We start from the raw sequence: 25,472 nt of genomic DNA, 5'->3' as shown, positions 1-25,472 counted from the left end.
ACAAGTTCTACTTTATCTTTCCTGTTGCTGTTTGTTTCATTAATATCTATCACATTTGAGAAAACTAATCCTCTATCAGCCCCCTTTGCCTCCCAAACACCATGAGTGTTTCAATATTTTTGTGTTCCTGTCCTGATTTTTGTTCTGTCATACCTTCTGTTATCCCTAAAAGATCTAGTTTTGTTGCCAAGGGTCCAATGATACACAAATATCACAGTTGTTTCTTGCTAACACAACATTTTCCCTGGAAGAATTAATAGTCCTCCTCCTGACTTTCAGCTACATACAGTCTAAGTAATACTGTCACCACTACTCCAACCCCTTCTTCTTGCTGTTTGTTGCCCTAACCTCTGGTACTCCTCTTGCTATTCACTTTATTTTCCTCTTCCAACATCTTAAAACCAGTAGTGGGACATCACATAAATTGTTTCTTAAGGCTATTTCCAACAACTGATAGGTAAATAACCCACATATAGGGGAGCTTAGATCACAAAGACTCCTTTTTCTCTTATGCATTTCTAGCCAGGTCCAGCATCCCAAAACACACAACCAGAGTATCTGAAGTCATAGGATATGCCTCCTCTTCATGTTAGGTTTATTTGAGACATGAGAATAGAAGTGTGGAGCTAGGAACACATTGCACTGTGGAAATACTGAGTCAGTCAAGGCAGTGACAAGAGAGTGGGGAAGAGCGTATCTGAATTCCAAAAGAATTTTTGATAATAAGGAATCTTTACTGCCACAAGCCCTTAACTTAAATCTTTATTTCTAGCACATGCTAATAATAAGCCTGTCAATTTCTCTTAACAACAAATTCCATCTTTGTAGTGGTGTAAACTTGGGTCCTTCCCCTTTCAGTCTTCCACCTTTTTTCTGTTCTTTCTTTCAGCCTCCACCATCTTTTTCTTCCTTGGACTGTTTTGGTTGATTTGGGTTCCTCTCCCAGGGGATTCATTGTCCTTCCGCGTACCTACATGTTCCTCACCTGCTTCTTTCTTCTCTGTATTTTCCAGTAAAGCAAATGCCTTCGTTGATTGTATTTCCCCTGCAATAGTAAGCATCCTCTCTCTTATATTTACTTTCTTTCACTGTCACATAGTCTGCCCCATAACTCCATGAAGAAAACAGGTATCTGAAAAGACTGTCTTCTGTGCACAGCATCTTTCCCTCCTGTCGCTGTCAGGCACCACCTCTTCTCTTCCACAAGCTCTATCTACCACTGTGTAGTTTCTGTCAGGATTCAAAGACAGGACAAATACCACAGCTTTGTATCTAGCTGTGCCCAGCATTTTTTTCCTCTTCCTCAGGCCACCGCCACACTTGCCTCAGTAGCTGTCATCATACTCTCACTATTGTCAAACAAGAAAAAAGGGAACTCCTCCTTTATTCACTGCTGTTTGTGGTCATTCCTTCTATTTAGTAACTTTTCCCTTGATCTCCTAGGTATAAGCTTAGCAATTAACTGCCTGCGAACCGTGATTGAAGACAGGAATCTTCCCTTGCACAAGGCCCCTGGAAGCCTAAGTGCAAGTCCTCCTCAGGGTAGGCCAGCTGAAGGATGTGTTCCTTTCTGCTTGAACCTGATGAGAACAAAACAAACCCTTACTCTACCATCTCCCAAGTGTGAACCTTTGCATGAGCAAGAAACTCATGTTCCACGTTACTCCTTCCTTCCTGGCCCAGGCTCAATTCAGAAAACCCTCTGGGCAAGGAGGAAACAAGACAACAAGCTAAAACACGGACAGGCTATGAATATGAATTTGGCTATTGTGGTTTACCCTTAAGTGAAAATAATTACAAATAGCGCAATATAGGACTGAAAGAATTATCCAGAGGAGAAGCTATTTTAGCTCCTGCAGATAAATTAAGTGATTGAAGAAGAATAAATAGGTCTTTGTGCAGTTGTTTCTAGTATTTACATCACTCATTAGTACTGGTGCTACAGGCAGTTTGGTGGTGAGGAATACATGCAAACCAGTCACACTTTCTGGTACTACATTAAACCTTAAATGGGAAAGCTGAAAGTTTTCTTCTGCTTGGAACAGAATGGGTTTCTGTACCTTGTAATGCACATGTACCCTGTAAAATTCAGAAACTTAAAAGGTTTCAGGTTTACAATGGCAAATAAGGTATTTACTTCGTTGCTTGTATGGGAAACCAGAAACATACTACTTTGACCACTGCTATGACCCAAAACGTGGTCAGTTTTGGACCAGACTCCCAGGCCTGTCTCCAAAATGTTGCATATTCAGTACTATCACTGTGAATGTCTACACTTGCAGATTAATGTTCCTGCAATCTCAGAGGAACCTCTTCTAATTCCAGCTCCAATTTAGTGTTCATTCCACCATAGGCCTCAACTTTCAACTGTATGCAAGAAGTAGGTAGCACCGCTTTTCCTTTGTGACAAAAAAACCCTCCAAAACATAATCATCAAATCAGTCCGATGGTCATACAAGGTAAGTTGGTGGGTGTAGGATATTGTATTAAACCTGGGCCTGAGCAAGACTGCCTGAAATACTGAGGAGTCTGTAGCTACAGTCTCTTCCAGCCAAAAGTGTTACACCTGATTCATGTTAGTGCAAAATTCCAGTGTTCCCCATTTTCCAGATGATGTGAAATGCCCAACTTAACATGGTGCACCTTCTCTCACTGCTTGCTGGCTAAGAGAAATAATCCAGTCCTGACACGACAGTGTTCTTGCTGCAGTAACACATTTCCTCCTCACTTCCCCGACGAACACTGGCAACGCAAAGAGTGTGGAGCTGTCAACCTGTGTCAACCTACACAGCCTAGAAGACTGCAAAACATGTACCCCTGCCAATTCAGTGCCCATCAGGTCCATGTTTTCCTCATCATCCAATTCGATACCTGAAGTCAATCTCCAGTATTTCCAATACTTGGTGACAGGTGAAAGGATCTCCTCAGCTCCTTGGGCAGATACAGGGGAGGTCAGTGCCCATCAGTGGAGCTCTCCACTGCTCTGAGAACAGCACCAGTATGTGCGAGGGCACTTAGCCCAGCCACCAGGCCCCACAGGCAACAAAGCCCTCCAGAACCTCCCGCTGTTGAACAGCACCATTTGAAGAGCAAAACCGCACTCCTCACTTCAAATTATAATAAAAAATCAGGACAATCCAGGTACAGAAAGACAACTTGGCAGCACCCCTGAGGCAAACACACCCCGCTGCTGCCCGCAGAGGATGATAGGAGAGGGAATGTGCAACACTGCTCCAGTGGTGCTGCCCCGTGGCCTACCCAGCAGTGGCTGGCACCCTCGGGCAGGAGCGGGGAGGCAGGCCGCCAGGCTGAGCCGTGGCCCCGCTCTGCTCAGTGGCGGCTGGCGAGGGGGAGGTGGCCCTGGTACAGCCGGGCCGCATGTACACTGCCACTGCCACTGCCACTGCCACCAGCATGGCTGCCTTCAGGGCTCGAGGGGAGGCGGCGAGCCCGGCCCGGCGAGGCCCCTCGGCGGCACCCCGGCAGGCAAGGCGGCCCGCCGGCCCCACCCTCCGCCATTTGCTGCCGTTTGCCGCCAAAACCCGTCGGCGGGAGGGCGGGGAGGGGCGTCACGTGGCCGCGCGGCCGCCGGGCGCGTGGCGTGGCGTCACGTGACACGCGGGGGCGCGCCCCCTTCCTCCTCTCGCCCCTCCCCGGCCCGGTCCTGCACAGTGGGGGATGGAGAGCGCGCGCGCGCGCGCGCGCTCGCCCGTCTCCAACGGCACGTGACCCCTCCCCGGAACGTGGCATTGTGTAATCACGTGACCTGGAAACGGAGCGGGGGGGGCCGGGAGGCCGAGGCAGAGAAGGGGGGGGCTGCGTACGCGACGGAGCGGGGTGCGAAGATGGCGGACGAGGAGGCCGAGCAGGAGAGCGGTAGCCTAGGTGGCGGCCTCCTGGAGCTGCGGCGCTTGCGGGAGCGGCTGGTGGAGCTAGAGACGGGGCTGCGGGAGAGCCCCGAGCCGGCAGTGCAAGCGGCTACCGAGTACTGCAAGCAGCTCTGTCAGGTCAGGCCGCCTCTACCCTTCCCTGCCCCCGCCCGCGCTCTCCCCTCCCCCGCGGGGTGTGTGTGTGCGTGTGCCCGGGTGAGAGGGACGGCGGGGGGCCGGGCGGGAGCAGCGCCGCCCCCGCCGGGGCGCCGGGCGGGGAGCCGCAGCCAACGGCCCGGTGCGGCGGTTGGCCCGGGCGGGGGGGTGGGGGGGGGCGCGCCGGGAGTTAGTGCTCCGGGCCGGGCGCCGCGGGGCGATTGACGCCGCTGTTCATTGTGGGCTGCGATGAGGCAGCCCGCCCCCCTGCGCCGGGAGCCGCTCCGGCCGGGCCTGTAATCCCCTTCCCCCGCCTCTCCTCCCCCCTCCCCGGCGGCCGCCCCGGTTCTCGCGGTCTCTAGGCCCCTTTGTTGTGTTCTGCGGCTCGGCTTATCGAAGGGCCCTTTGTTCCTGGCGGTGGCGGACCGAGGGCCCCCCCCCCCTTCCCTGTCCCCTTCCCTCCGGCACCCTCCTCCCCTGGAGGCGAAGCGCGGGGCGAAGGGCGGGGGGGGGGCGGCCCGGGAGATGGGGGCTCCGCTTCTCCGCCGAGCGGCCGGGGAGGAGCCGAAAGTCCGCCCTGGGTCCCCTCTGCGCGGGGCTCCTGCTCGGTGCCCGAGGACCCCCGGGCCCCTCGCTCCTGCCCCTCTCCCTTCCCCGTCTCATATCCTGGAGGGTCAGCGGAGTTCTTGCCATCCTGGGAAAGAGAAGGCGGTGAAGCGGCGGCGGGCTGAACCGTGCCGCCGGTGATGGTGGCGGGTCGGTGGGTCTGCGGTGCTGCTCGCCGTTTTCTCGCCCTGTCAGGGGAGCGAGTCCCGCCTCGGGAGAGGGCTCCTGAGCTGGCACCGCTGGAAGCACCATTGTGTGTAATTACCGTGCCCGCGGCTGCCGCCGGGAAAAGGCCTGCTTCCCGAGGGCATGGGCTGCTCCCGAAGCAGGGATGCGTGCAGGTGTTTCTTCTGAACTGGAGACCCTGCCGAGTATCCCTTTTTAAACAAACTTAGTGGTCCTAGCTCTACAGTTAAAAACAACCAGCTCCATTTTAGTCATGTACGTGTCTATATGTTGCACTGGTTTATCTTGGATTGACCTTTTTTCAGCTAGCATTAGGTACGACCCAATGTATAAAACAAGTTCCTAAATATTTTAGGCCTCAGAAAGTCACGGAAACAGCTACTTCTGTAGCTTTACTATGGGTTTAACAGTATCTGGTAGAAGTGATAATGTTTGTTTACACGTTACTGTCACTCATTCATGAAACCTAGGCAAATTGTTAAAAGGTGGAACGGGTAGGAGTGAGTTCAGGTGGTCGGTTTGAATTGCGTTTTATTTGTGATTTTGTGTCTGTTCCCTTAAAGAGTTGATTCTTGGCGGTAGCCATTGTAGCATGCTGATTTAGATGTCTTGTCGCTTCTGGATTAAACTGGGATCTACTTTTTCCTAGCCAGGGAGATTGACTACTAAGTATCTTAAGCATATTTCTCATATTTTATTCCATATATATCAGAGTTGTATTTCAGATGCTTTTTCTTTGGTCAAAAATTACCTCGTTTTGCATTTGGGTAGAATGTCTGTGTAGATGCACAGAAACAAGATTGGTTTATGTTGGTTCAGATCACTGTGTTCTCAGTCTATTTAATCTTTGTGCCTACTTTCTTAAATTCGTACACTGGGGGGTGGAAATCTGGCTTTCCTGGCTCCGGCTTGACTTCTAAACTTGTGAATGAGCTGTTCATTGAACTGAAGTAGATGGGTAGGTGGGAATGAAGATGCCATCCTTGACATGTGCAGAGTAGATTACTGGTGTCTAAAGCAGTTTTATCACTGAAATTTTGGCTGCTTGTGCTTAGTGAGTGGCTTCAGTAGCTGATTGATTTAAAGTTTAACAAAAATTAATGTTATTTTAATGGCTGTTGCAAAAGTCCATTGTAAGGTCCAGGTTTACTAATTTTCTTAAACATAGACCTCTTAAAACAAATCTCACTGAACAAAACAGGTGTGTAGAAACTGACTTAGGTAAGAATCCATGCTGCTTTGGAATGAGTTACTGTCGCTTCTACACCAAGGTTCATAGGAAGGCTGTGTCAGGTTTTGCAGGCTGAAGACTAGTGAGTAACACTGAGTTGAGACATCCCATTCAATATTGAAAGATCCTGCTTTTCAAATTTTAAACCAAGGTCTAAACAGATGCTTAATGTATTAGGTAGTGGTGGTGTTTGGCAGATATTTTTAATACTGCTTCAACAGAGGTGTTTTTTTTTTTTTTAATATGTTCACCTGTGCTGGTGGTGCCAAAATACTTACTCATCCTCATCTATGGTTTTAGTCATTTTTAGTGGGGCTAACACAAAATAGTATTCTTGATTCAGATAGTAGGCCTAGCTACTTAGCTTGCATTGCATGACAGGTTACAGAAAATTCATGTAATGGTAAAAGCCATAACAGAAATCTCTTTTAAATAACAGTTTAAAGGCATCTGCCATCATTTCTAGAATAAAGTCTTTGAATGCATGAGAGAGTAATTTGACTGGTCATACATACAAAACTTGGTCTTACTTGTATCCTAAGTCTGGAAGTGTAGCGCTGAAGAAAAATTTTATTGTTTATCTCTGTATGATTTCACCTGTTATTTTTCTTTATCCTTAGTTTCTAGGCATGAGATAACTACACAGAACTTGGAAAGTTTTGTGTCCTTATTTTGTTTTACCAGATAGTGACTCTGGAGCCCAGCAACCACGTTGCTTGTTGCCATAAATCAACTTTTAACTTACTTATTTTTTTAAAATTAGGTGGGTAGCATAGTATTTGAGAAATAAGTGTATTTTCATAATGGAGGAAGCTAAAGAATGTGCAGTAGGGCATTGAAAGATCCTTAGGTTCATAGGAATAAGGGATTTAAGTACTCTCATTAAACGAAGTGGGAGTTGTAAAGCCAAATCCCTTATCTGGTTTTGAAAAAAAATCTGAATTCGAACTATTTAAACGTTTATAACCAAACAGTGTAGAGCAGCTGTTACAAACACAGAAAAACTGGACCCCTTGTACCTTGACAGAAACCGTATGTTTTCTTCTCCTAAGAATAAAGTTTACTTTGATGTATTTTATATGCAGCGTTTCGTTAGCTATAAATATTTCTGTTTTGCTGCTGATTGCACTGTGAAATGATGCAATTATTCTTAAATTTTAAGGGGATTATAGAGTGGACCTTAATCCTGTACCATATCTGTGTGAATGTAGTAGTGTTCTCCATTGTCAGCATGCAGTAGAGAGCATTATTTTTAATTGCTATCAAGTGAAATTCATATCCGTATGGATATATGTAAAATGACTTTTTAATTGTGATTCATGCTCTTCTGTTGCAATTTGGTAATTAGCAAATCTGTGACAAACAGTTACGTTGTCACAAACAATATGTGTGCACACTGGGGCAGACAAAACAAGTATCTTCAGCTGTAGTGACTAAAAATTGAAAGTGTGAATTCTACAGGAACTCAGAATAGACCAAAGAAAGATTGCTGTTCTTGTCACCATGTGGGGGCTGATTAGATTCTTTTTAAGCTTTGCTCTGAAGGGTGATCTGTTGATTATATTCAGTTAGAGAAAAGCAAAACGTTTGGGTTTTTTTCCTGAGACCTAGGTGAACATGATGCTGGTGGCTATATCACAGCTGTTCACTGTGGGCTGTGTTCCCTTCTGGTTGGTCATTACCCAATGACCATTATTTTCTTCAATACCAAATTGCAGGCTGGTAACAAATTTTCCTTTGTTGCTCATTAGTTGTGAAATCTTTGCGGTGCCTCTGCTTATCCTGATGGTTTTTCTACAGTTGACGTACTTGTATCTTTGAGCTTATTGGTCTTCCCTCCACTGGTATTTTTGACTTTTCCTCTCTTCTGAATCTGCTTCTGAAGCCTTTTATTTTCTTTTTTTCTTCTGGTGTGCTTTGTGGTACAAATTCCTCAAAACTGTAAGGTGGTCAGGTTTGTTGTACTAATGTACAAGCTGTCAACATATAGTGACCTGTATCAAATATGTAAGAAAATATTTGGACTGTCATGTGGTCCTTCCTCAATAACTTTGTGTGTACTTTTTGTCTCATCTGTTGGTTGTCTTGTCAGGACTGCCTATTAAGAGAAAAATCCTGTTAAAATATGTTAACAAGTGTGCTTGGCCATTAGGAGACATTAATATCCTTCTAGTGTAGACAGTTTACTTAATAGTAACCTAGGATTTTATGAACACTAGCAGCAAAAGTGTAATGCTGATAAAAAAAAATGGCGGGGTGTGACACGAAAGATTTTAGCTACTTCAAAAGAAACTTTTAACTGATGTGACTGCATAGAGTTTGTTTCTACTGTTTTAAACTGATTTTTATTGTGTGTTGAGGTTCTAGTGAAGTATTAGGATAGTACCTCAAGTTCCTATTCTTTATTTCTGTGTGCTGACATGCTAGAGTAGATCTTGGTAATATTGGGGAATATATACTGTACTATTCTAAATATAAGATTCACTCCTAAAGGAAAATATGCATAGTTCTACATAAAAAGCTTATTTCATTACATACCTGTAATCAATATGTAATAGTTATAAAGTTTTCACTAATTATGTTTCCATTGGAGGTTAGTCTTACTTTGTTCTTTTACACCTTACTACATTTGTCTTCCAGCTTTCACACCTCAGACTTCACAATTTTCTAGTGTTGTCACCCTCTCACTGTCATCATCTTCCTCCCTTTTAGTCTCTGTATTCTCAGCTTCCTCTTCAGACTCAAAATGACAGAAATAATCTTCAGTTCTGTCCATAGGTTTTATGGCTTTACTTCCAATTTTCTTAAACGTTTTAGTTACAACTTCTGGATTTATCTAAACCCAGTCTGTCTTAATCCAATGACAGAGAAGTGTTTTAGTAGGCTTCTTTATTTTTTCCCTGTAGGAGTTAGAGTGTGATACCTTGCCGACTGTTCTGTATATAAACACCTCGACGGTCTTTGAAGGACTTATTTGCTGTTTCACCAAGCACCTTAGGTTCTGATGTCCTTCCTCCTGATGTGACTGTAAGATTGGCATTCACTGACAGTGAAAAATACCATCAGCAAAACGTGAGCTGCCCTTTTAATACAAGTAGAGAAGACATTTCCTCCTATATCACATCTGGTCTCTTATTCCAGACAGCATTCATTGAACTTCGCGTTGAGTGTGTAGGTAGATGTTGACCCTTGATTTTGTTTGGCTCAACAGCTAATTGTGATCATTATGTAATATAGTCACAAATTACTGCAATAAGTGTTGGTAAGGTTCTATTATTTTGAACTTTCAGTTTAATGATTTCCTGTGTAACCAGGTCCCTGTCTCTGGAGTACACACAAATTCTACAACTTAGACTTCCTTAAGTAAAAAAGTGTTTTCTTTTGAGTCCAGTGAGTGCTTTCTGCACTGAGCTAACTCTTAAAAGCTTCTGTTTTGATGTTTCTGTCTTTGTGCATTTGCCTCTACCGCAGTGTTTCTTCCTGGTCTCACAGTTGCTAGCTTTTTCAGTGTATGTTACCACAAGTGTAAGATTTCCACCATAACTTCTAATACTTTTCCATTTTGCTTTCATACTTGTGAACTCCGGATGATCTGCTGTTCAGGGAGAGGTGTACAGCTCCCAGAAATCACAAGGAATCCACTAAAGTATAGTACGGCACACAGATTCCCAAGTGCATGAAGAAAAACAACTGTCATCACTGTGTCATCTCATGCAAACTTGGAGCTGCCTCAGGCATTTTTGTGCTCCTTCATCACTGTAAGACCTGCCATGTCAAACAGTCATGTTATCTTACTGACCTGGGGGGGTGGAAGCAACACCCTCTGATTTTTTTTTTCTTAAGTTAAACTATCAGGAGTCAGGGAAATTGTCTTGCTTTCAAATAAAATAGTATGTGTGCATATCTGGATATAATGTGTTTGTGCTTAGAAAAAAAGCCCCCTACTGCTTAGGGGTAACCCTAACCACTGAGCACAGTTGTTTTAGTCCTTGTCCTTGGAAATGGCATCAAGCCTCAGGATCATGCCAGATTGGAGTTAGTCTTCGTTCTGAGCTCTGTACTGTAAGGTTTTTTTTAATACAGATTTTCCCTGTATCGAAGTCAGTCAGCTAGACCATGATTCCAAAGCAGGATTAATTATTGGTAAGCCATAGCTACAAATGCTTGTTTAACCTGTTCTCAAAACTTTCTGGTAAGAGAGAGTCAAAAGCCTCCCTGGATAATACATTTTAGTTCAGTTATCTTTGCCTTCAAACACCCCCCACCCCACCCCTTGCAGTCTAACTGGATCTCTAATCTCTTGTTGCAATTTAAGAGTACTGTGATTTATCCTATCCCATGTAGACATGGAAAGTAGCATGCTCCTTTTCTGTTGGAAGCACCTCTTAATTTTTTCAGGGCTTTTTTCAGTCTCCAGTTTTCACTTTTTTGAACAAAGTTTTTGTAGTCTTTGATTTTAAATTCCACCCCCCTCTCTTCTTTTTTGCTTTGTTACTATATCCTTGGAATCTATGCAGTTTTGAAGTTCTTACCTGCAGGAAGGGCACCAATCTGATGGAAACTTGGTAAGAAGGTGACAACCCATGTAAGACTTAGGATTTAGAGTACTTTTCCTGTAAAACATACTACTTATCCTTCCAAGTACAAGTAGTCCACAGAAGAGTGATAGTTCTCTGAAGTGGAACTAATGAAGGTAGTTAAGAAGATGACAAAATGTAGATGGAGAGATTAAAATTAGTAAAACTTAAGAATCTTGACAAAAGCTCACCTTTCTATCTAAGGTGCTGCATCTGATACTAAAATCAAGCATTCCACTTTAGTTACTGTGGGAAAGAAAAAAGCTTTCAGTTCAGCAAATAGATACTTAATTTCATAGTTACTGTGGTGCACAATTTTTGTTGAGTTGGTTACTTGCTGCTTTTACTGGAAAACTACTATCAGCAAACTACTATTTCTCCAAGAGATGCTTTTAGCCAGAAGTTAATACTTACAGGGTATGAAGTGTGGTTGATTAGTTTTTCTTCATGATATCCTTGATTCTTACTGCCCATTCTGAGTGAGAGGCATTCTGATTAATGCAGTCCTCCAGCCATTTAAAAAAAATCTGAAGACCTTACTGTAAATTTCAATTTACTCATAGTAGTTGACTGTAAACAATAGCTGTGCATCTATGCTAGCATAACTAAACTTATTAGCTACTTTCTGTACTGCCACGTATATTTCTGCCTTTACCTTTTCCCACAAATCCAAACTTTATTCCCCGCTTTTGAATAATGTGTATCATTGTCTAGGTTGCTTTCTGAAACTACAATTATTGAAGATTCACTGTTTAAAAAACATTAAATATTGACTGTGGAAAACATTTTCCTTATTGTGCAGGACTGTACAAGGAATCTATATATATGTATTTGTTAATATTAATGTTCAGTAAGGCATCTCGTTTTACCAAAATATCCCCATTGTGTGTCTCAGTTTCTTGATAAAGAAGTTATATATCTATTTGAATGTTCAGTCCATTTTCTGTCTCAGGTGGGTTTTTTTGATGGTTTTGTTAGAGAGTGAATACCTCATAAACCACAGATCTTGAGGGGAGACAGTAAAAAAAAAAGCGTACTTCTGGGGATTCTTTGCTTCCATTGTGATTAAGAATCGGGGAATTTCATCTGGCCTTTTCAGTTTACTCTGCCATTTAAATGTCATATTTTTTTTATTTTTTTTTACTCCAGGCTTTATGCAGACATACTAATATATTGTAGGTGGTTTCTACATGAGACTTTCCTAAATCAGGGATCGAACTGGAACCATTAGGAGACATCAACATACTGTTTCTTCAGTGTGATGTATTGCCTAAAATGATACACAAGCCAAATAAACTATTCAAATTTGTATAGGTGTGGAGCCTGTCTTCAAGAAATAGTGCTCCAGGCATTGATTGCTAACAAAAAAATTTTGATAGATATAATTGTTTTTTAAAGGCCCCCACATAAGTCCTTGAGTAGTTACAGTACAGTGTGTATAATTTAGTTTTCATGGGGGAAACTAGCATGACATTCCTATGCCATCAGCTTCTCTAAAATGACGATGTACAACAGCTTGCAAATTTGAGTTTAAATAACAGGTAAACAATTTGAATTGAAACTGTCTTTTGAAATGGTACTCTTCTTTTTATTAGGTCTGTGCTTTTGCATATAAAGAACTTAATGTCTTACATATTAAGACGTGTGCAGGTGTTTTTTGAGGTGTGGAATATTTTTTTTCCTATTTGCCTTTCAAAATATGCATTAATGACAACTCTATTATACTATTATTTCTGGAATCTTTTATCTCTAAGGATGAACTGCACTGCTTCCATTTGGGAAGAGTTAATCTAATAACACCTAGTACTTGGCAGAACAAAGACATTCAGGCAGAAGGTATAGGTAACATCAAAAAAGCTGTGGAGCTTTATAAAATTATTTTCTGAAAATAGGCCTGATCCAATAGGAAATTGGATAAACTTGCAAAAACATGTGCCTGTAGTTTTTGATAAGAATAGTTTGATCAAATTTTTCTCTATCTTCTCTTCTGTAACTGTTGTATAGTCTTCTGGTATATAATATTTCTGGCTTCATGATGCTCTGTATGAAGGTAAAGTAAATTAATCTTTCATCAGAGAATCAGGAGAATCCTGTGCTAACTCATGTAGTTTTCACTTGATTATTTTGTAATTATTCTGAGCTAGTACACAATTCTTTGCCCTTATAGGGACTCATGCAACATGGACAACTGCCAAAGCTCCATCCAGCTTTAGATACTGACTCCTAGCGTTCAGTATCTCCTAACTGCTGGACAGATGCATTTGTTGCTTTGAGAAACTTAGCTCCCTGAAGTAAAATTCTTCAGGATTTCTTTAGGTTAAAGACCAGTTTTTCTTTTGTAAGTCTCTCTTGTCTTTTAGGTTGAATATAGCAGTTAACTTTAGAGCTTTCATTTGAGCTGACAGCAAATATGGTGTTGCTTTCTCAGTCTCCTGTATATCATAAAGAACAGAATTTGATAGGACTTCTTTTGTTTTCTGTTACTCAAAACGATGGAGAGGATTTATTCTGGTGAATAGTTAAATCCTGTTTGATATTTATGTACCTAATACACTGAATACTGTTTTGATGAATCAGTAAAGTACATTCAGTGATCAGGCATTAAATCAAATTACGACTAAGGAGTTCCTCAGTCTTGTGATTCCTGCTTGTCTCAGGAGCTTATGATAATACATTTTTATAACAGAATGAACACAAGGATGAGGACAGGAAGAGATTAAATGTTCAGAATCACAAAAGGCATAATCTGAACCTCATTTTTACTTTAATCATTGGAAGGTAGCTCTTATGAAGAGAATAGCTGGGAGAAAAGTCACTTCTGATTATGAATCCATAATAGTGAAGATGATAAATATCCCAGTTCTGCAGACCTGGAACTTGCATAATCTAGCTGAAACTGGCATGGCAATAGAACCCTGCTTTTGGATACCCAGCCAGACTTCATGAACGGTATCAGTGTGATGGCAGGAACTCCTCAAGTTCTGCTCAGGGCTGCTGACATGTTCGGGAGAAAGTATAAACTTGGCTCCTCTCCTTCCTCACACGTGTACACGGTGTGGCAGTACCTTGATGCTAGTATAAGGACACAATTGGGTATTAGATTGTGTGAATTGGGTGGACTTTGCCTTGTTCTTTCACAGAAAATTAAATCAGATGAAAGCATATTTTGGGATATCAATTTGACTTGTGCTGAATAGACAAGCTTAAAATGGCAGTTAAGTAGCCTTTCTACTGAGGAAGAAGATTATCAATTAAGTTCTCATCAGAATTAAAAAGGTTTGAAGCAGTAGTGGGAGAAGTTGCATTCAACTGATAAAGATAGCCGATATGAGAACGTAACAGAGATGAACTACAGAAGTATTTGTAATGTCTCATTTCACTTGACTAAGACAGCAGGTTCAAGTCACCTATATTGCAGGAAATGCTCATATTTTCAGATTAGACAGTTATTTCTGGCTATCTTCCTATTTTTAATCTGCCCATATGCCAGTCTGATAATTAACAGGTAAATTAGATTTCCTGGCAGTGGATAAAAGTTTACCATCCCAACACATTCCTGAAATGCCTGTTAAATAGCCAATTGCAGAATACTGGTTTTAACTAAACAGGCTAAAATATTAAGGATGGGATGACAACATTAAATTGAGACCTGAATGAAAACCTGAATAGAGAGAAATGTAGCCTAGGACTATAAATTCACTCCTTATGTAAGGATGTAAGAGAGAAATCAGATACTACTGGCAAGATCAGAAAGAGCATTTTGAATGCAAAATGTTGAAAGATGAAAGGCAAGCCTAAAGAATGATAATTAAACTACTGTATATGACAAAGCATGAGGCTTAATGAAGTTACTTCCTGGTATTTACAATAATGGTTTTAGAACAGTTTATGGCTGTAAGCAGAAACTGTCCGTTCATTTTCTAGGTTTTTCTAGCTCTTTTTAAAAAAACTAGCTGGGTTTTGAATTTTAAGCAAAATAATGACTAAAGAATAACAGGAAAAGTAACACCAAGGTGATTTCTCTTTTGTTTTCCTTCTTTCAATCTAATAATTAGAAACCTGAGCTCATGCAGTATGTTCAGCATGCCCAGGTGAAAAACATCCAGATTGCTTGTGCCTTTTGACTTGCATTTAGAGAGAGAAACATCTCTCCATTAACAGAAGGTTCTGTGTTTGGTAATTAACTTTTCTGCAGTCAGTCATGTCTCTTCCTTCCTGTGTGTTCTGTGATATTTTCTTGGTGATGGTAGATGACATAATTACTACTCAGAGTTGTAGCAGAGCCCCACAAGCTTTTCTTCTGTTTTTGCTTATGTATCTATTGAGGTGCTCTTTTTCAAACCTTCCTCCAATGTAAACTCTGCATTAGAAATGTAAATGTACTTTTTGATGGCATATTTAATATCTGTCTTGGTTTTGTATTTGTAAACTGGGGGCAGTGGTACTTGCCCACTATTCAAAGGTACGTACATCAGAAGACAAACGTGGATTTTTTTGTTGTTACTTTATCTGCCTGGTAGAGTAGGAATAGTTGGATGAGATACGCAGTTAACTTTTTTGTGCTTGTGTGCTGAAGACTCAGGGTGCTAATGATTGAACTGTAACAATAGTTAAAAAATTTTTCAAAAGTTAATCTTAAGGGTGAGTTTCTTTATGTTGTCGATCATCATTACATGGATTCTTCCTGCAATTAGTCTTAACTTTTTTTTAACTGGAGAGTGTGAGTTACAGCGAAATAGTTTTAAGAACCATCAAGGTCCTCAGCGCCTTAGGTGGTGTAAATAAATGTAGGTAAAGGGTTCAAATAATCAGTGCACTCTTGCATTTTCAGAAACATTTATATTTGAGTAGTTTTTACATATTCGTGGTAACTACGGCTGTAGTAAGATTTATTAAAAATAAAATTTTCATGGAGGAGACCTAAGTAGATGTGGTTATTTGGGGAAAATCTTTTTAGGCAAGAGTCTAAAAATAGCTAATCATAATTCTTACTTTCTATCTTTCCTCAACTTTGATGTTTTGTAATTTTCATTGAATGGTATTAAAGAATTAATATTTTTTTTTGCATAATAAACTATATATAGTGTGTATATATACACACTATATAAACTACTACAAGATGTATGAATGTGTAGGGATTGAACAGAGAAAATGAATCATTCACTGCAGGGTAGTTCATAGAATCATAGAACAGTTCGGGTTGGAAGGGACCTTAAAGATCACCCAGTTCCAACCCCCCTGCCATGGGCAGGGACACCTTCCACCTTCCACCAGACCAGGTTGCTCCAAGCCCCATCCAGCCTGGCCTTGAGCACTCCCAGGGATGGGGCACCCACAGCCTCTCCCGGCAGCCAGTGCCAGTGCCTCCCCACCCTCACAGCAAACAATTTCCTCCTACTATCTAATCTAAATCTACCCTCTTTCATTTTAAAACAATTACCCTTTGTCCTATCACTACACGCCCTTGTAAAAAGTCCCCCTCCAGCTGTCCTGTAGACCCCCTTTTGCTGTAAGGTCTCCCTGGAGCCTGCTCCGGGCTGAGCAACCCCAATTCTCTCAGCCTGTCTTCATAGGAGAGGTGCTCCAGCTCTCTGATCATCTTTGTGACTCTCTCCAGCAGGTCCATGTCCTTACATTGGAGGCCCCAGAGCTGGACACAGTACTCCAAATGTGGTCTCACATGAGTGGAGTAGAGGGAGAGAATCATCTCCCTTGACTTGCTGGTGACGTTTCTTTTGATGCAGCCCAGGAGATGGTTGGCTTTCTGGGCTCTGAGCGCACATTGCTGGGCCACGTTGAGCTTCTTGTCCACCAACACCCCCAAGTCTGTCTTCTCAGGGCTGCTGTCACTCTAGTTGATCACCTTTACTGGTTGTATTCTAATTCCTTCTATTAAATAAAAAAATAGAAGTTAGTATCCATTCTTCAACAATTACCTTTTCCATATGTGTGTTTCTCTGAACTTATTTCCTCTTGTCTCTGAAAGTCTCCAGGATAGCTTTCCTTCAGCATGAACACAAGCAAGATATATGTGTAAGACTTGATTTCTTGCTCTTTCTCTGCATCTACTTTTCCCCTTCTGGTGAGGCTTGAGCATAAAATTTAGATCTGTATCTTTATTTTTCCAGTTTTGCCACAGAAAAATTGTGCAGTTATTCAGTTTCTTCTTTGTGTTCTGGTTTGATAGACAGCATTTCAAATTTACATCGTTGTTCTGAAAACAGATAAAGTTAAGAGGAGGATGGTGAGAGGACAGTGTTGGGGGGGGGGGGGAAGGCTCATAGAAGGGTAGAATTTTTGCCTTTAAAACTGCTCAGAAAACTAGTACTTCAGCTAGAGTATTTCTTTGTTTAAATAACACCTAAACACATTAGTTCTTAATAAATGATAGTTATTTATACCAAAGAGTGCATACTGGTATCTTCAACACCCAGATACATAGGTAACAAAAATCAATGCCATTGTGTAGGTGGTACTTCGCTGTGAGTACACAACAGAGTGTGTGTGTGTGGGTTCCTCCATGGAAGGAGAAACATTGTAATGGAGACAACAGTATGAAAACTTAAATGCTCGTACACTGTAACAAAACTACTTTTATTGTTCTGAATATTGCTCTTCAGTAGATGAACGAGAAGGCGAATGGTTGAAAGAACAGTTTTCAGATAAGGTAACATATCCATAGAAGATAGATGCAAACCAAAATAGCAGATGCCTGTATATTAACATTGTGGGTCAGACAAGAACTTCTCTTTATCTTCTGATCATACCTGCTTAAAACGCTTTGTTTTACATCATGGAGCACCTTTACAGTGTGGGAATTGAATGTATTTTGGGTGAAACTAAACCACAAACTGTGCTTCAGAACTGACTGCAGGCAATCTATTTCAACCACTAATAAGTATCCAGTTAATTGAGCCAGCTGAAAGTTAGTCCGAAATAAGATCTCCTGTGATGGATACACTGGGGACTTGGGTTCTCAGCACCAGCTTTTCTGCTGTATGGATCTGCTCCTTATGCAGTGCATTGCACTTGAAGTGCTGTAGCTATTGTGAGCTTTTTGTGGATCAAAACCAAAGTCTGAGTTTGCAGTTAAGTGCTGAACTTTATCTCTGAATGATTCTGTCTTGACTTTGTGAGTAATTTCTTGCACTCACTGATCTTGAATTTGCATTCAACTGCAGGATAGAGAAGCTAATGGTGTTAAGATGGGGGTGTACAGTGTAAAAGCAGTTGGAGTTTTCATTTGAAGGAAGAGCAAAAAACAGTGAAGACTGGAACTACAACCTATCAGTGGAGAAGAGTAGTAGTAATGGGAAGAAAAAAATTTGGAGAGCTCTGCACCACACCTGCAGAAATTGAGAATGAAAACAATTGCTTAAATACAATCTTGTAGTAAGTGATGGAATTAAGAGTCTGGCTTTAGCCCTCTCCTCTGGGCACAAGTCAATATCTCCATCAGAATTAAAGCAACATCAGCTGACTCTTCAGCCAAAGGCATCTTGTCTTTCTAGAGCTATGCTTTGCTTAACAATTTTTGTTGTGAAACAATTCGGAAGGCACATTCAAAGTAAAACCAGCACACAAACAACTTAATCTTGAAAGGTTTAAAAACTAAAATTGAGTACAAATTGGGATTGATCTTCTTTGATCATAACCATAATTTAAATAGTACTTGTACACTAGGAAAGATAATTATATTTGATTGTCATCCTTAGTTTTGAAAATGCAGTCTCATTCTGTACCTGCTGAAGTTTTGCTGTTCAATTCTGGATTGTGTTATAGTATTATAACAAACATGTAAGAGCTAATACTCTTGCTGAATTTGTCTTATCTACAAAATTGAGGTAGCAGTACTAAGCCTCGGTAAACAAATACTGCATCAGATAACTAGTAGCAGTTTTAATTTGCCTACTTAAGCTGCTTTGGAAATTAATTAGAAGTATGATGCTTTGGGTTTTTTTTCTATATCAAGTTTTGACTTGATATAAAATTACCTCTCCATGCACTGTTCTAAATAGAAACTGATTTTTTTGACTTATATTGATTTGACCTTTTATTTTGGCATATCTGTGAGGGCAACGGTAATTCATATGGTGCTGTTCTGTCTAGTGTTTGTAGTGGGCAGGTTTGAAATATCCATGCTTTTCTATTTAAGTTTTATTCTAGTCTAAAAATCAGTTTGCCTCTAGAGCATCCCAACTAAGAAAAAAACTACAATGGAAACAGATCATTTAAGTTTGAGGCTCGTTGTTGGAGGCAGAGGTGAAAGGGAAATAAAGATGGATTATGATTATGGTGATAGGGAGAAATGCCTTGGTCAGAGGTTTGTCATACCACAGAAAAAGGAATGGATACTCGTCTTCCCCACCCCCATGCTTTTCAAAATGGACAGGAGGTATAATGGGGTTCATTACTGTATGTAAACATTTAGCTTACTCTTTTAAATGCTTCTAAAATCATCTGTCATAGTATTTATTTCTAATTCTTTAAATAGTGAAGTCTCGTGGGCAATCTGAGGTAGACTTGGTTTAAATTAGACATTGTATTGCTAAGGTTTTTTTGACATGCAGAACTATTGCAGTTCAAAAACTAATCAAGTTTTTACTTGACTATTCTGTTGACATCTTATTTGGGTAGGCTGTCCTCACATAATGTGGACATAATGCTGGTTGCATCCCAGCTACTCCTTAACTGCCTCTAGCCAACTCCAGTTAAATTGCCTTTCATGGGAACCTTAACCTAACAACTTCTAATAAAAACAAACAAAAAAACCCCCAACTTGCAGCAGTTATCGAAGACTCCTGCTTTTTATGTGATGAAAGACTTGTTCTCCATCTTCTGGTAAAATGCTGAACAACAAGGAGGAGAGAGAGCAGGTCATGTAAAAAAAAAAAAAAAAAGGCGGTCTTCGGTGTAGGAACTGTAGATCATTGAGGCTGAGAGGAATGGTATTTCAACACCTGTAAAGATTCTTTTCGTGTCCCTTTAGGATGTAACTTTGTTGTGGAGCTTCAGAAAGAGATCGTCTGGTGTACTGATGCATTGGTACCAAAGCGTGACTTAAGGGTTGTCTAAACTGGGATATCTAACATATTTTTAGTATCCCAACTACTTCTTTAAAAAAAAAAAAAACAAACCATGAAGCTATCTCAACAAGTCAATCCCATTTTCCTCATGGTACAGAAGAGAGCTGTCGCAGGTAGTGTTGCTGCATTCACTTAACCAAGTTCTGATGGTCTGAAAATGCTTCTTGAACCAACTCCTATTTAGATGCTCTGGAGGTTTGAGGACATGACTTCCCAGTGCATCTTCTTTTGCCCACTGGTCCTGCCTATCATCCTAGCCATCTTCTAAATTGCAGTGGGTTCTTGGGACAGGGATGATTTCTGCATTGCAAAGCAGGACTAATGCTCCATTTCGAAAGGAGAGATCTGTTCAGTTATTTACAGGTTTGTTTTTATTTTACCGGTTCAGTTCCGTGGCTGGCACTTCATTTGATTCTGTAATGATGCTGGCACAGGGCTGGAGTTGCACAGAAGAGCTGAGGCCAGAAGTCCAGCTTAGTTTGTAAACCAGCATAAATTGCACCTTGGAAGTAGATGGTTAACAGCTTTCCAGGAATTTGAACAATGCTATTTTCATCCCATGCTCAGTTCTTTAATGGTTGTGGCAGCCAGCGAGATCATGCTTCAGGCTCACAGAGTTTTACTCTGAAAAACACAGCCCTCAAAAATGAAATTTGGATGAGATGAATGTCTAGTTCCAGCCCAAGAATTAGCATATTAGCTGTGTCTCCCAGAAAAAAATCCCCAAACTTTTTGTTCCTGTGTTAAATCAGAAGACGTCATCAATATCACGACGGTATACCTAGCTACTTGATTGAGAATACAGATAAAGTCATCATGTTCCTCATGTTTCATTTCTTAGGATTCAGGGACTTTGCTGTGAACTAAGCTGTCCTTCAATTTTTTAGTACTTGATTACTCTCCAGGACCCATGCTCTATTGCTGTTTAGGGGCTTGTCACCTCTGCATGCAAGTTGAGAAATTTCTTCTTGCCTATCCTAAAACTAATAGAAAGCATTCTATCCTGTTATCTTTACTCCTGGAAAGCAGTGTCTTACACAGTGGACATTCACTGTTTTTTGACTCCTTTGATAAAGGTGTTTTATTTCTCACCAAATTTGTTCTGCCTCTGATCTGAGGAACTGTTTTATGTATAATAGCTTTATTTTCATATTGCAGTTTGAAATAGTCTAGCCCACTGATTTGTGAAATACCTCTTGTTTGTATGTATCTCGTGTAGATATTTAACTAGTAAATCTATCAGTATTAAAAAAATCAGTGTATTAATTTTTCAAAGAAATATGTTTGCTTCTGATATCTCAAAGCAACTCTATAAACCTGTATATTCATGAAATGGTTTTTGAAGCTTCTATATCTGATGGCCTAGCTACCAAAATTATACTGAAATCTCAAAATATTTTGGTGTCCCTAGCATCAGGATGTGTGCACACCCTTAGTGTGAACGCATCTAGAACTGTGCTTGTACACAGTTGCTGTGCATGCTTCTGTCTTAGTGCTGCACATCTGAGATGCCTCTGTTTCTCTTTTAAGATACTGGTCCTGAATGTAAGAGCTTTCAATACATCTGCTGTGTATATGTAACTGGTGGAGACCTCTCAAGTCTGAGCATGGAGTTGTGCCTGTGTGCGTGTTCCAGGGCTAATGAACAGTATCTCCTGCAGAACCATGAATGCCGCAAGAACTTCACTGGGTTAACAAATATTTTATGGTGCTCTTAATTCCCCTGGGAAAGGCAAGTTAAGAGCAGTTTCAAATGCTGTTCTTTTTGAACAGAACAATAAACACATTCTTTGTTTTCTTTTGAGTAGTAGTTAAACATAAGCAATCAATTGCAACCCATACCAAAAACTTCAACAATGTGAGGCATATGCCTGGAAAATACATTTTCAGGGAGGAACGGGTAGGTTTTAGTTTTGGAAGTGAAAACTGACTGAAGATTACAGACCCTTGGACTTAGTATTGGTGGGGTCTTTAATCTTACAAATTGGTCTATTTTTGTAACTGAATAGTAGACAGATCCTTTGTTGAAGTAATGCAGCAAAGAAATTACCTAAGCCTACTAGTCAGACTTTTAAATCCTTATGTTCGGTTAGTGATTATCTGCAAGGTACAGAGATAAATGGAAAAGATGATAAAATGAAGTATAAATTCATGAAGGGGAAACATTTTTTACAAGAGAAATAATAAATCTCGCTTGTTACTTTTAGAAGTGTCAAAAGTGGAAAGATGGCAGCTTAAGAATGAGGAAAGTGTAGAGTGCTGGGTATTGGGGTATAGTGGCCAAAGTTTCCATTTTAATTTCAGTTGATGTTTTTGTAAAAGTCTTACAGCTTACTTTCAGGACTATGCTTACATTTTGTAATATAAAAGAGAGGATTGTGCTATAAAAACAAAAATTGGGAGGCAGCATCTGTTCTGTTTCCTTCATAGGTCAGTATGACTGCATTGTCAGTGTTCTTCACATTCAGCAGCGGTCAGTTAACATCAGGAAACATCGATAAGTATTTTCATATCCTTACAGCGGCAGTGTCTGGCTTTGCCTAGTTCACCTGTCTCATCATTGCATGCTTTAGTAACTTGAACATTGACAAGCAGGAGGTATCTTAGATTATTATTGTGAATTACATTCTTAAAATAGTTGTGCATATTTGAAAGGTAGCTCTTGCTCATCTGAAGTATTGCACAAGAAATCTGAGGAAGAGTTGAAATAATTGCAAGCAGATAGTAACATGGGGCTTTTAAAGGTCAGTATTAAAGTTACCACTCTTTTTTGTGCTGTTCGTTAGCTGACCCCAGGCAATGTATTTCGTGACCTGCAGGAAATAAATACACACAGCCTTGTATTTCCACAGTTTGCATGGAAAAAGAAAACTACACAGATGATGAGTAGCACTTGAGCAGTGCTTACATGGAGGAAACAGTACGTGGTACTACAAATTTACTCCCTTTCACTTTTATTGTATGTTTTTAAAAGGCAATGTCTGGCAATGGATTTGAGTTTTTAAGAAGATCTAATGTAGAAGATAGCTGCTTCCAAAGAACATCTATTAAATCATATCAATTTGCATATCTCACTCTCCTAGTCTTGTAGCTAGATAGTAGTATTGCCACAGTGAGGTGGTTTATTTCTTCAGGTTAAAAAGAATCCTTGTTTTTCAGGATACTAACTGACCATTTACTTCTGTGTGATGTGCATATCTCTGGCATTCAAAGCTATTTTTAGAGAATTGTCTGCTTTTCTTGGTATCTGAAAAGTTATATAGCATTGTGACAAGCAACATGTTTTCATGTACTTTTTAGAAAAGGAAAGAGGAAAAGATTTTTGGCAGTAAATGTTTTTGAGCTAACTCTTTGGCAAGAATAATGATTTGACATTTTTCCCACAGCAGTCGTAAACTCAAAGTCTGAGACAAACTTTAGGCAAATACAGAAAGAAGTCCTGGATGTGTATTTTCTGTGCTGCTTAATTTCTCTTCACTAGGTTATAATCTTCTAGGGAGGCAAAAATACCACAGATAGATTTCCTTTATTCTCAATTTAGTGAGACAATACGTTAAATCGATCAGAACTGTTTGAATATAACAGTATTTGTACAAGATTGTTTTGAAAATTGAGAAATAAAGCAGACACAGACTGTACAAAACCAGAGAAGAAGCCTGTCTGATGCCAGGGGAGTAACTCTTTGGGGCTTATATCTAGCCTTGTCACTTTGCAGATGATGCCCGAGTGGGTTGCTCTGGATAGGGTGCAGTTTCTACAAGATGCTTGGTCTTCAGCTGAACTTAGTAACATACATAGATTGCTGAAGAATAGTGAAGTGAATTAGAAAATGCACTCAGAAGACTCTTAAGCAAAGAGGGGAATTTTAGGTTTGACCAGTGAAATTCTTGGTAGTTCTAATTACTAGTCATACCCAATGCACAAATCATGAATTGAATGTATATGAAACATCTGTGGCCAGTTCTTGATTTTCATACTGTTTTAAAGGAAATTCTGGTTGCTCATTTCAAAAAAATGCATTAAAGTGGATCTGAGTTGCATGTTTTACAAGTATCAGCGTACAGGAGATGAAATTAGGGAACATAGAAGCAGTACACGTGTTCCTGCAGGCAGTTATGAAGTCACTGCTTGTATTAGTGTTGTTCAAAGAAGAAATCGGATAAATCAGTTGTCCTACTGTTTTCGGGCAGTAGTTTAAGCATCTTAAGACTTCCTTCCTGAAAAGAAATTATTCTGCTTGCTTTGCTTGTGCTGGCACAAGCGCTTGAACCTACACACTGAGCATATTTGGGGAGCTGATAGGACTTAAAACTTACTTCTTGCTGATGAAGGATTAGCTCTGGTCATGGACTTAAGGTGCTAATAGCCCTTACTCCATAAATGTTAGTTAAAAGATAATACAAAACAAACATTAGGAAAATGGCTGTCCAGAGTACAAGTGAAGCTACTAGTAAACACAGAATTACAACTTCTTTAAACCGTCAGTAGTGTCAGTAATGCTGGAAAAAAGGAAAGAAAACACTACACTGCTTATGGGAGTTTGATTTATACTCCTTTATTGATGAAGATGTAATTCAGTATTTTGGACCACTGCAGCCCGTAGGAAAGATACAAGCCATTTACCTTATTGGAAGCACTGGGTAAAATCTTTACTTTCAGTCCTTGTTCTTTAGAGCATATTAAAAACTTGTGCTGCAGAAAGAAATTGAAAAAGCTGTTCTTTCTTGGTTTGTATAAATCTGGGCAAAACTGTTCTTTCCACCATGGAACAATAGAAGAATGAAGATGTTGCCATAGCCTTACATTGGAGGAGACAGAAAGACAGGGCAGTGAGCTGGGGTCATGTCTACCCTGTGTATCTTGGGCTGTTGCAGAAGCTGGCAATGGCCTTGGTTTTGGTTTGGGTTCCCCCCTCGCCCCGTGTGATGAAACTGTAAGCAGTAAAGACTGTGAAGTTCGCCTATGCAAGAAACTAGAATTACTTATTTAAATGATTTATATACTGTGCTGCTACTTCTCCGGTGTTCTGTTTAGAAATCATGATGACACCTTATAGGGAGGGAGAGTCAGTGAAGTCATTGAATTCACAGTACTGCCTCAGGGATCTTGGTCTGAGCTGGTGTTTTGTGGGGAAGGGCAGGTTGTATGCCATTTGAAGAGCTGAATATCATCATATCAGCTAACATCAGGAAAAAAGACAACCAAGAGCCAGAAATGGTGGGTTTTTTTAAATGAAAGCAAAGACTTCTGTGGGCTGTAGACCTGTGGATCAGGCTCCAGGGTTGATTTTTCTGGCCTGGATCAGTGTATTGGGACCTGGTTTTGCACATATTTTTGTGCATATACAGGAGGATGTTCATGATGTCTTCAGCACAAAATCAGCTCTGTCCTACTAACTAATACTGGTACTAATACTGGTGTCTTGATAAATACCTCTTTCTGAGACATTCTGTGTTTTATGTAATCATAAGCCTCTATTTCAAGTCCAGATCTTCAAGAAAATACAAGCAGTGACAAAATAAATATTTTCACAAGCTGCTAATTCTTAAATGAAATCATGTTTTATAACAAAATATAAGTGCTGTGATAATAGATTTTACATGAAGTTGGAAGTTTATCAGGATACCAAAAATCTGGGTGGCTTTTGATTTAGACAACCAGAATTTTTTGTTCCAAGTGTGAAATGTTACGACATCACAAATTAAATACTAAATAGTCATATTTTAAACTAATGTTTACTTTATGTTTTTGCAGTTGCTGG

The 25,472-nt window shown here is 40.5% G+C and overlaps 1 protein-coding gene across 1 annotated transcript in view; it reads left to right on the top strand.

The window, feature by feature from the left end:
- The first annotated feature begins 3,667 nt into the window (after positions 1-3,667).
- ZNF292 (zinc finger protein 292) overlaps positions 3,668-25,472 on the top strand; it is a 55,512-nt gene continuing 33,707 nt past the window's right edge. The window contains exon 1 of the mRNA XM_055713575.1: positions 3,668-4,007. Within this exon, the coding sequence (XP_055569550.1) occupies positions 3,846-4,007 (162 nt within the window). The 5' untranslated portion in view covers positions 3,668-3,845. The remainder of the gene's footprint in view (positions 4,008-25,472) is intronic.

The sequence above is a fragment of the Falco cherrug genome, chromosome 6 (assembly GCF_023634085.1).
Source record: "Falco cherrug isolate bFalChe1 chromosome 6, bFalChe1.pri, whole genome shotgun sequence".
Taxonomy (NCBI): Eukaryota; Metazoa; Chordata; class Aves; order Falconiformes; family Falconidae; genus Falco; species Falco cherrug.
Note: the sequence above shows the minus strand (reverse complement) of the source record. Positions and strands in the feature narration are given on the sequence as shown.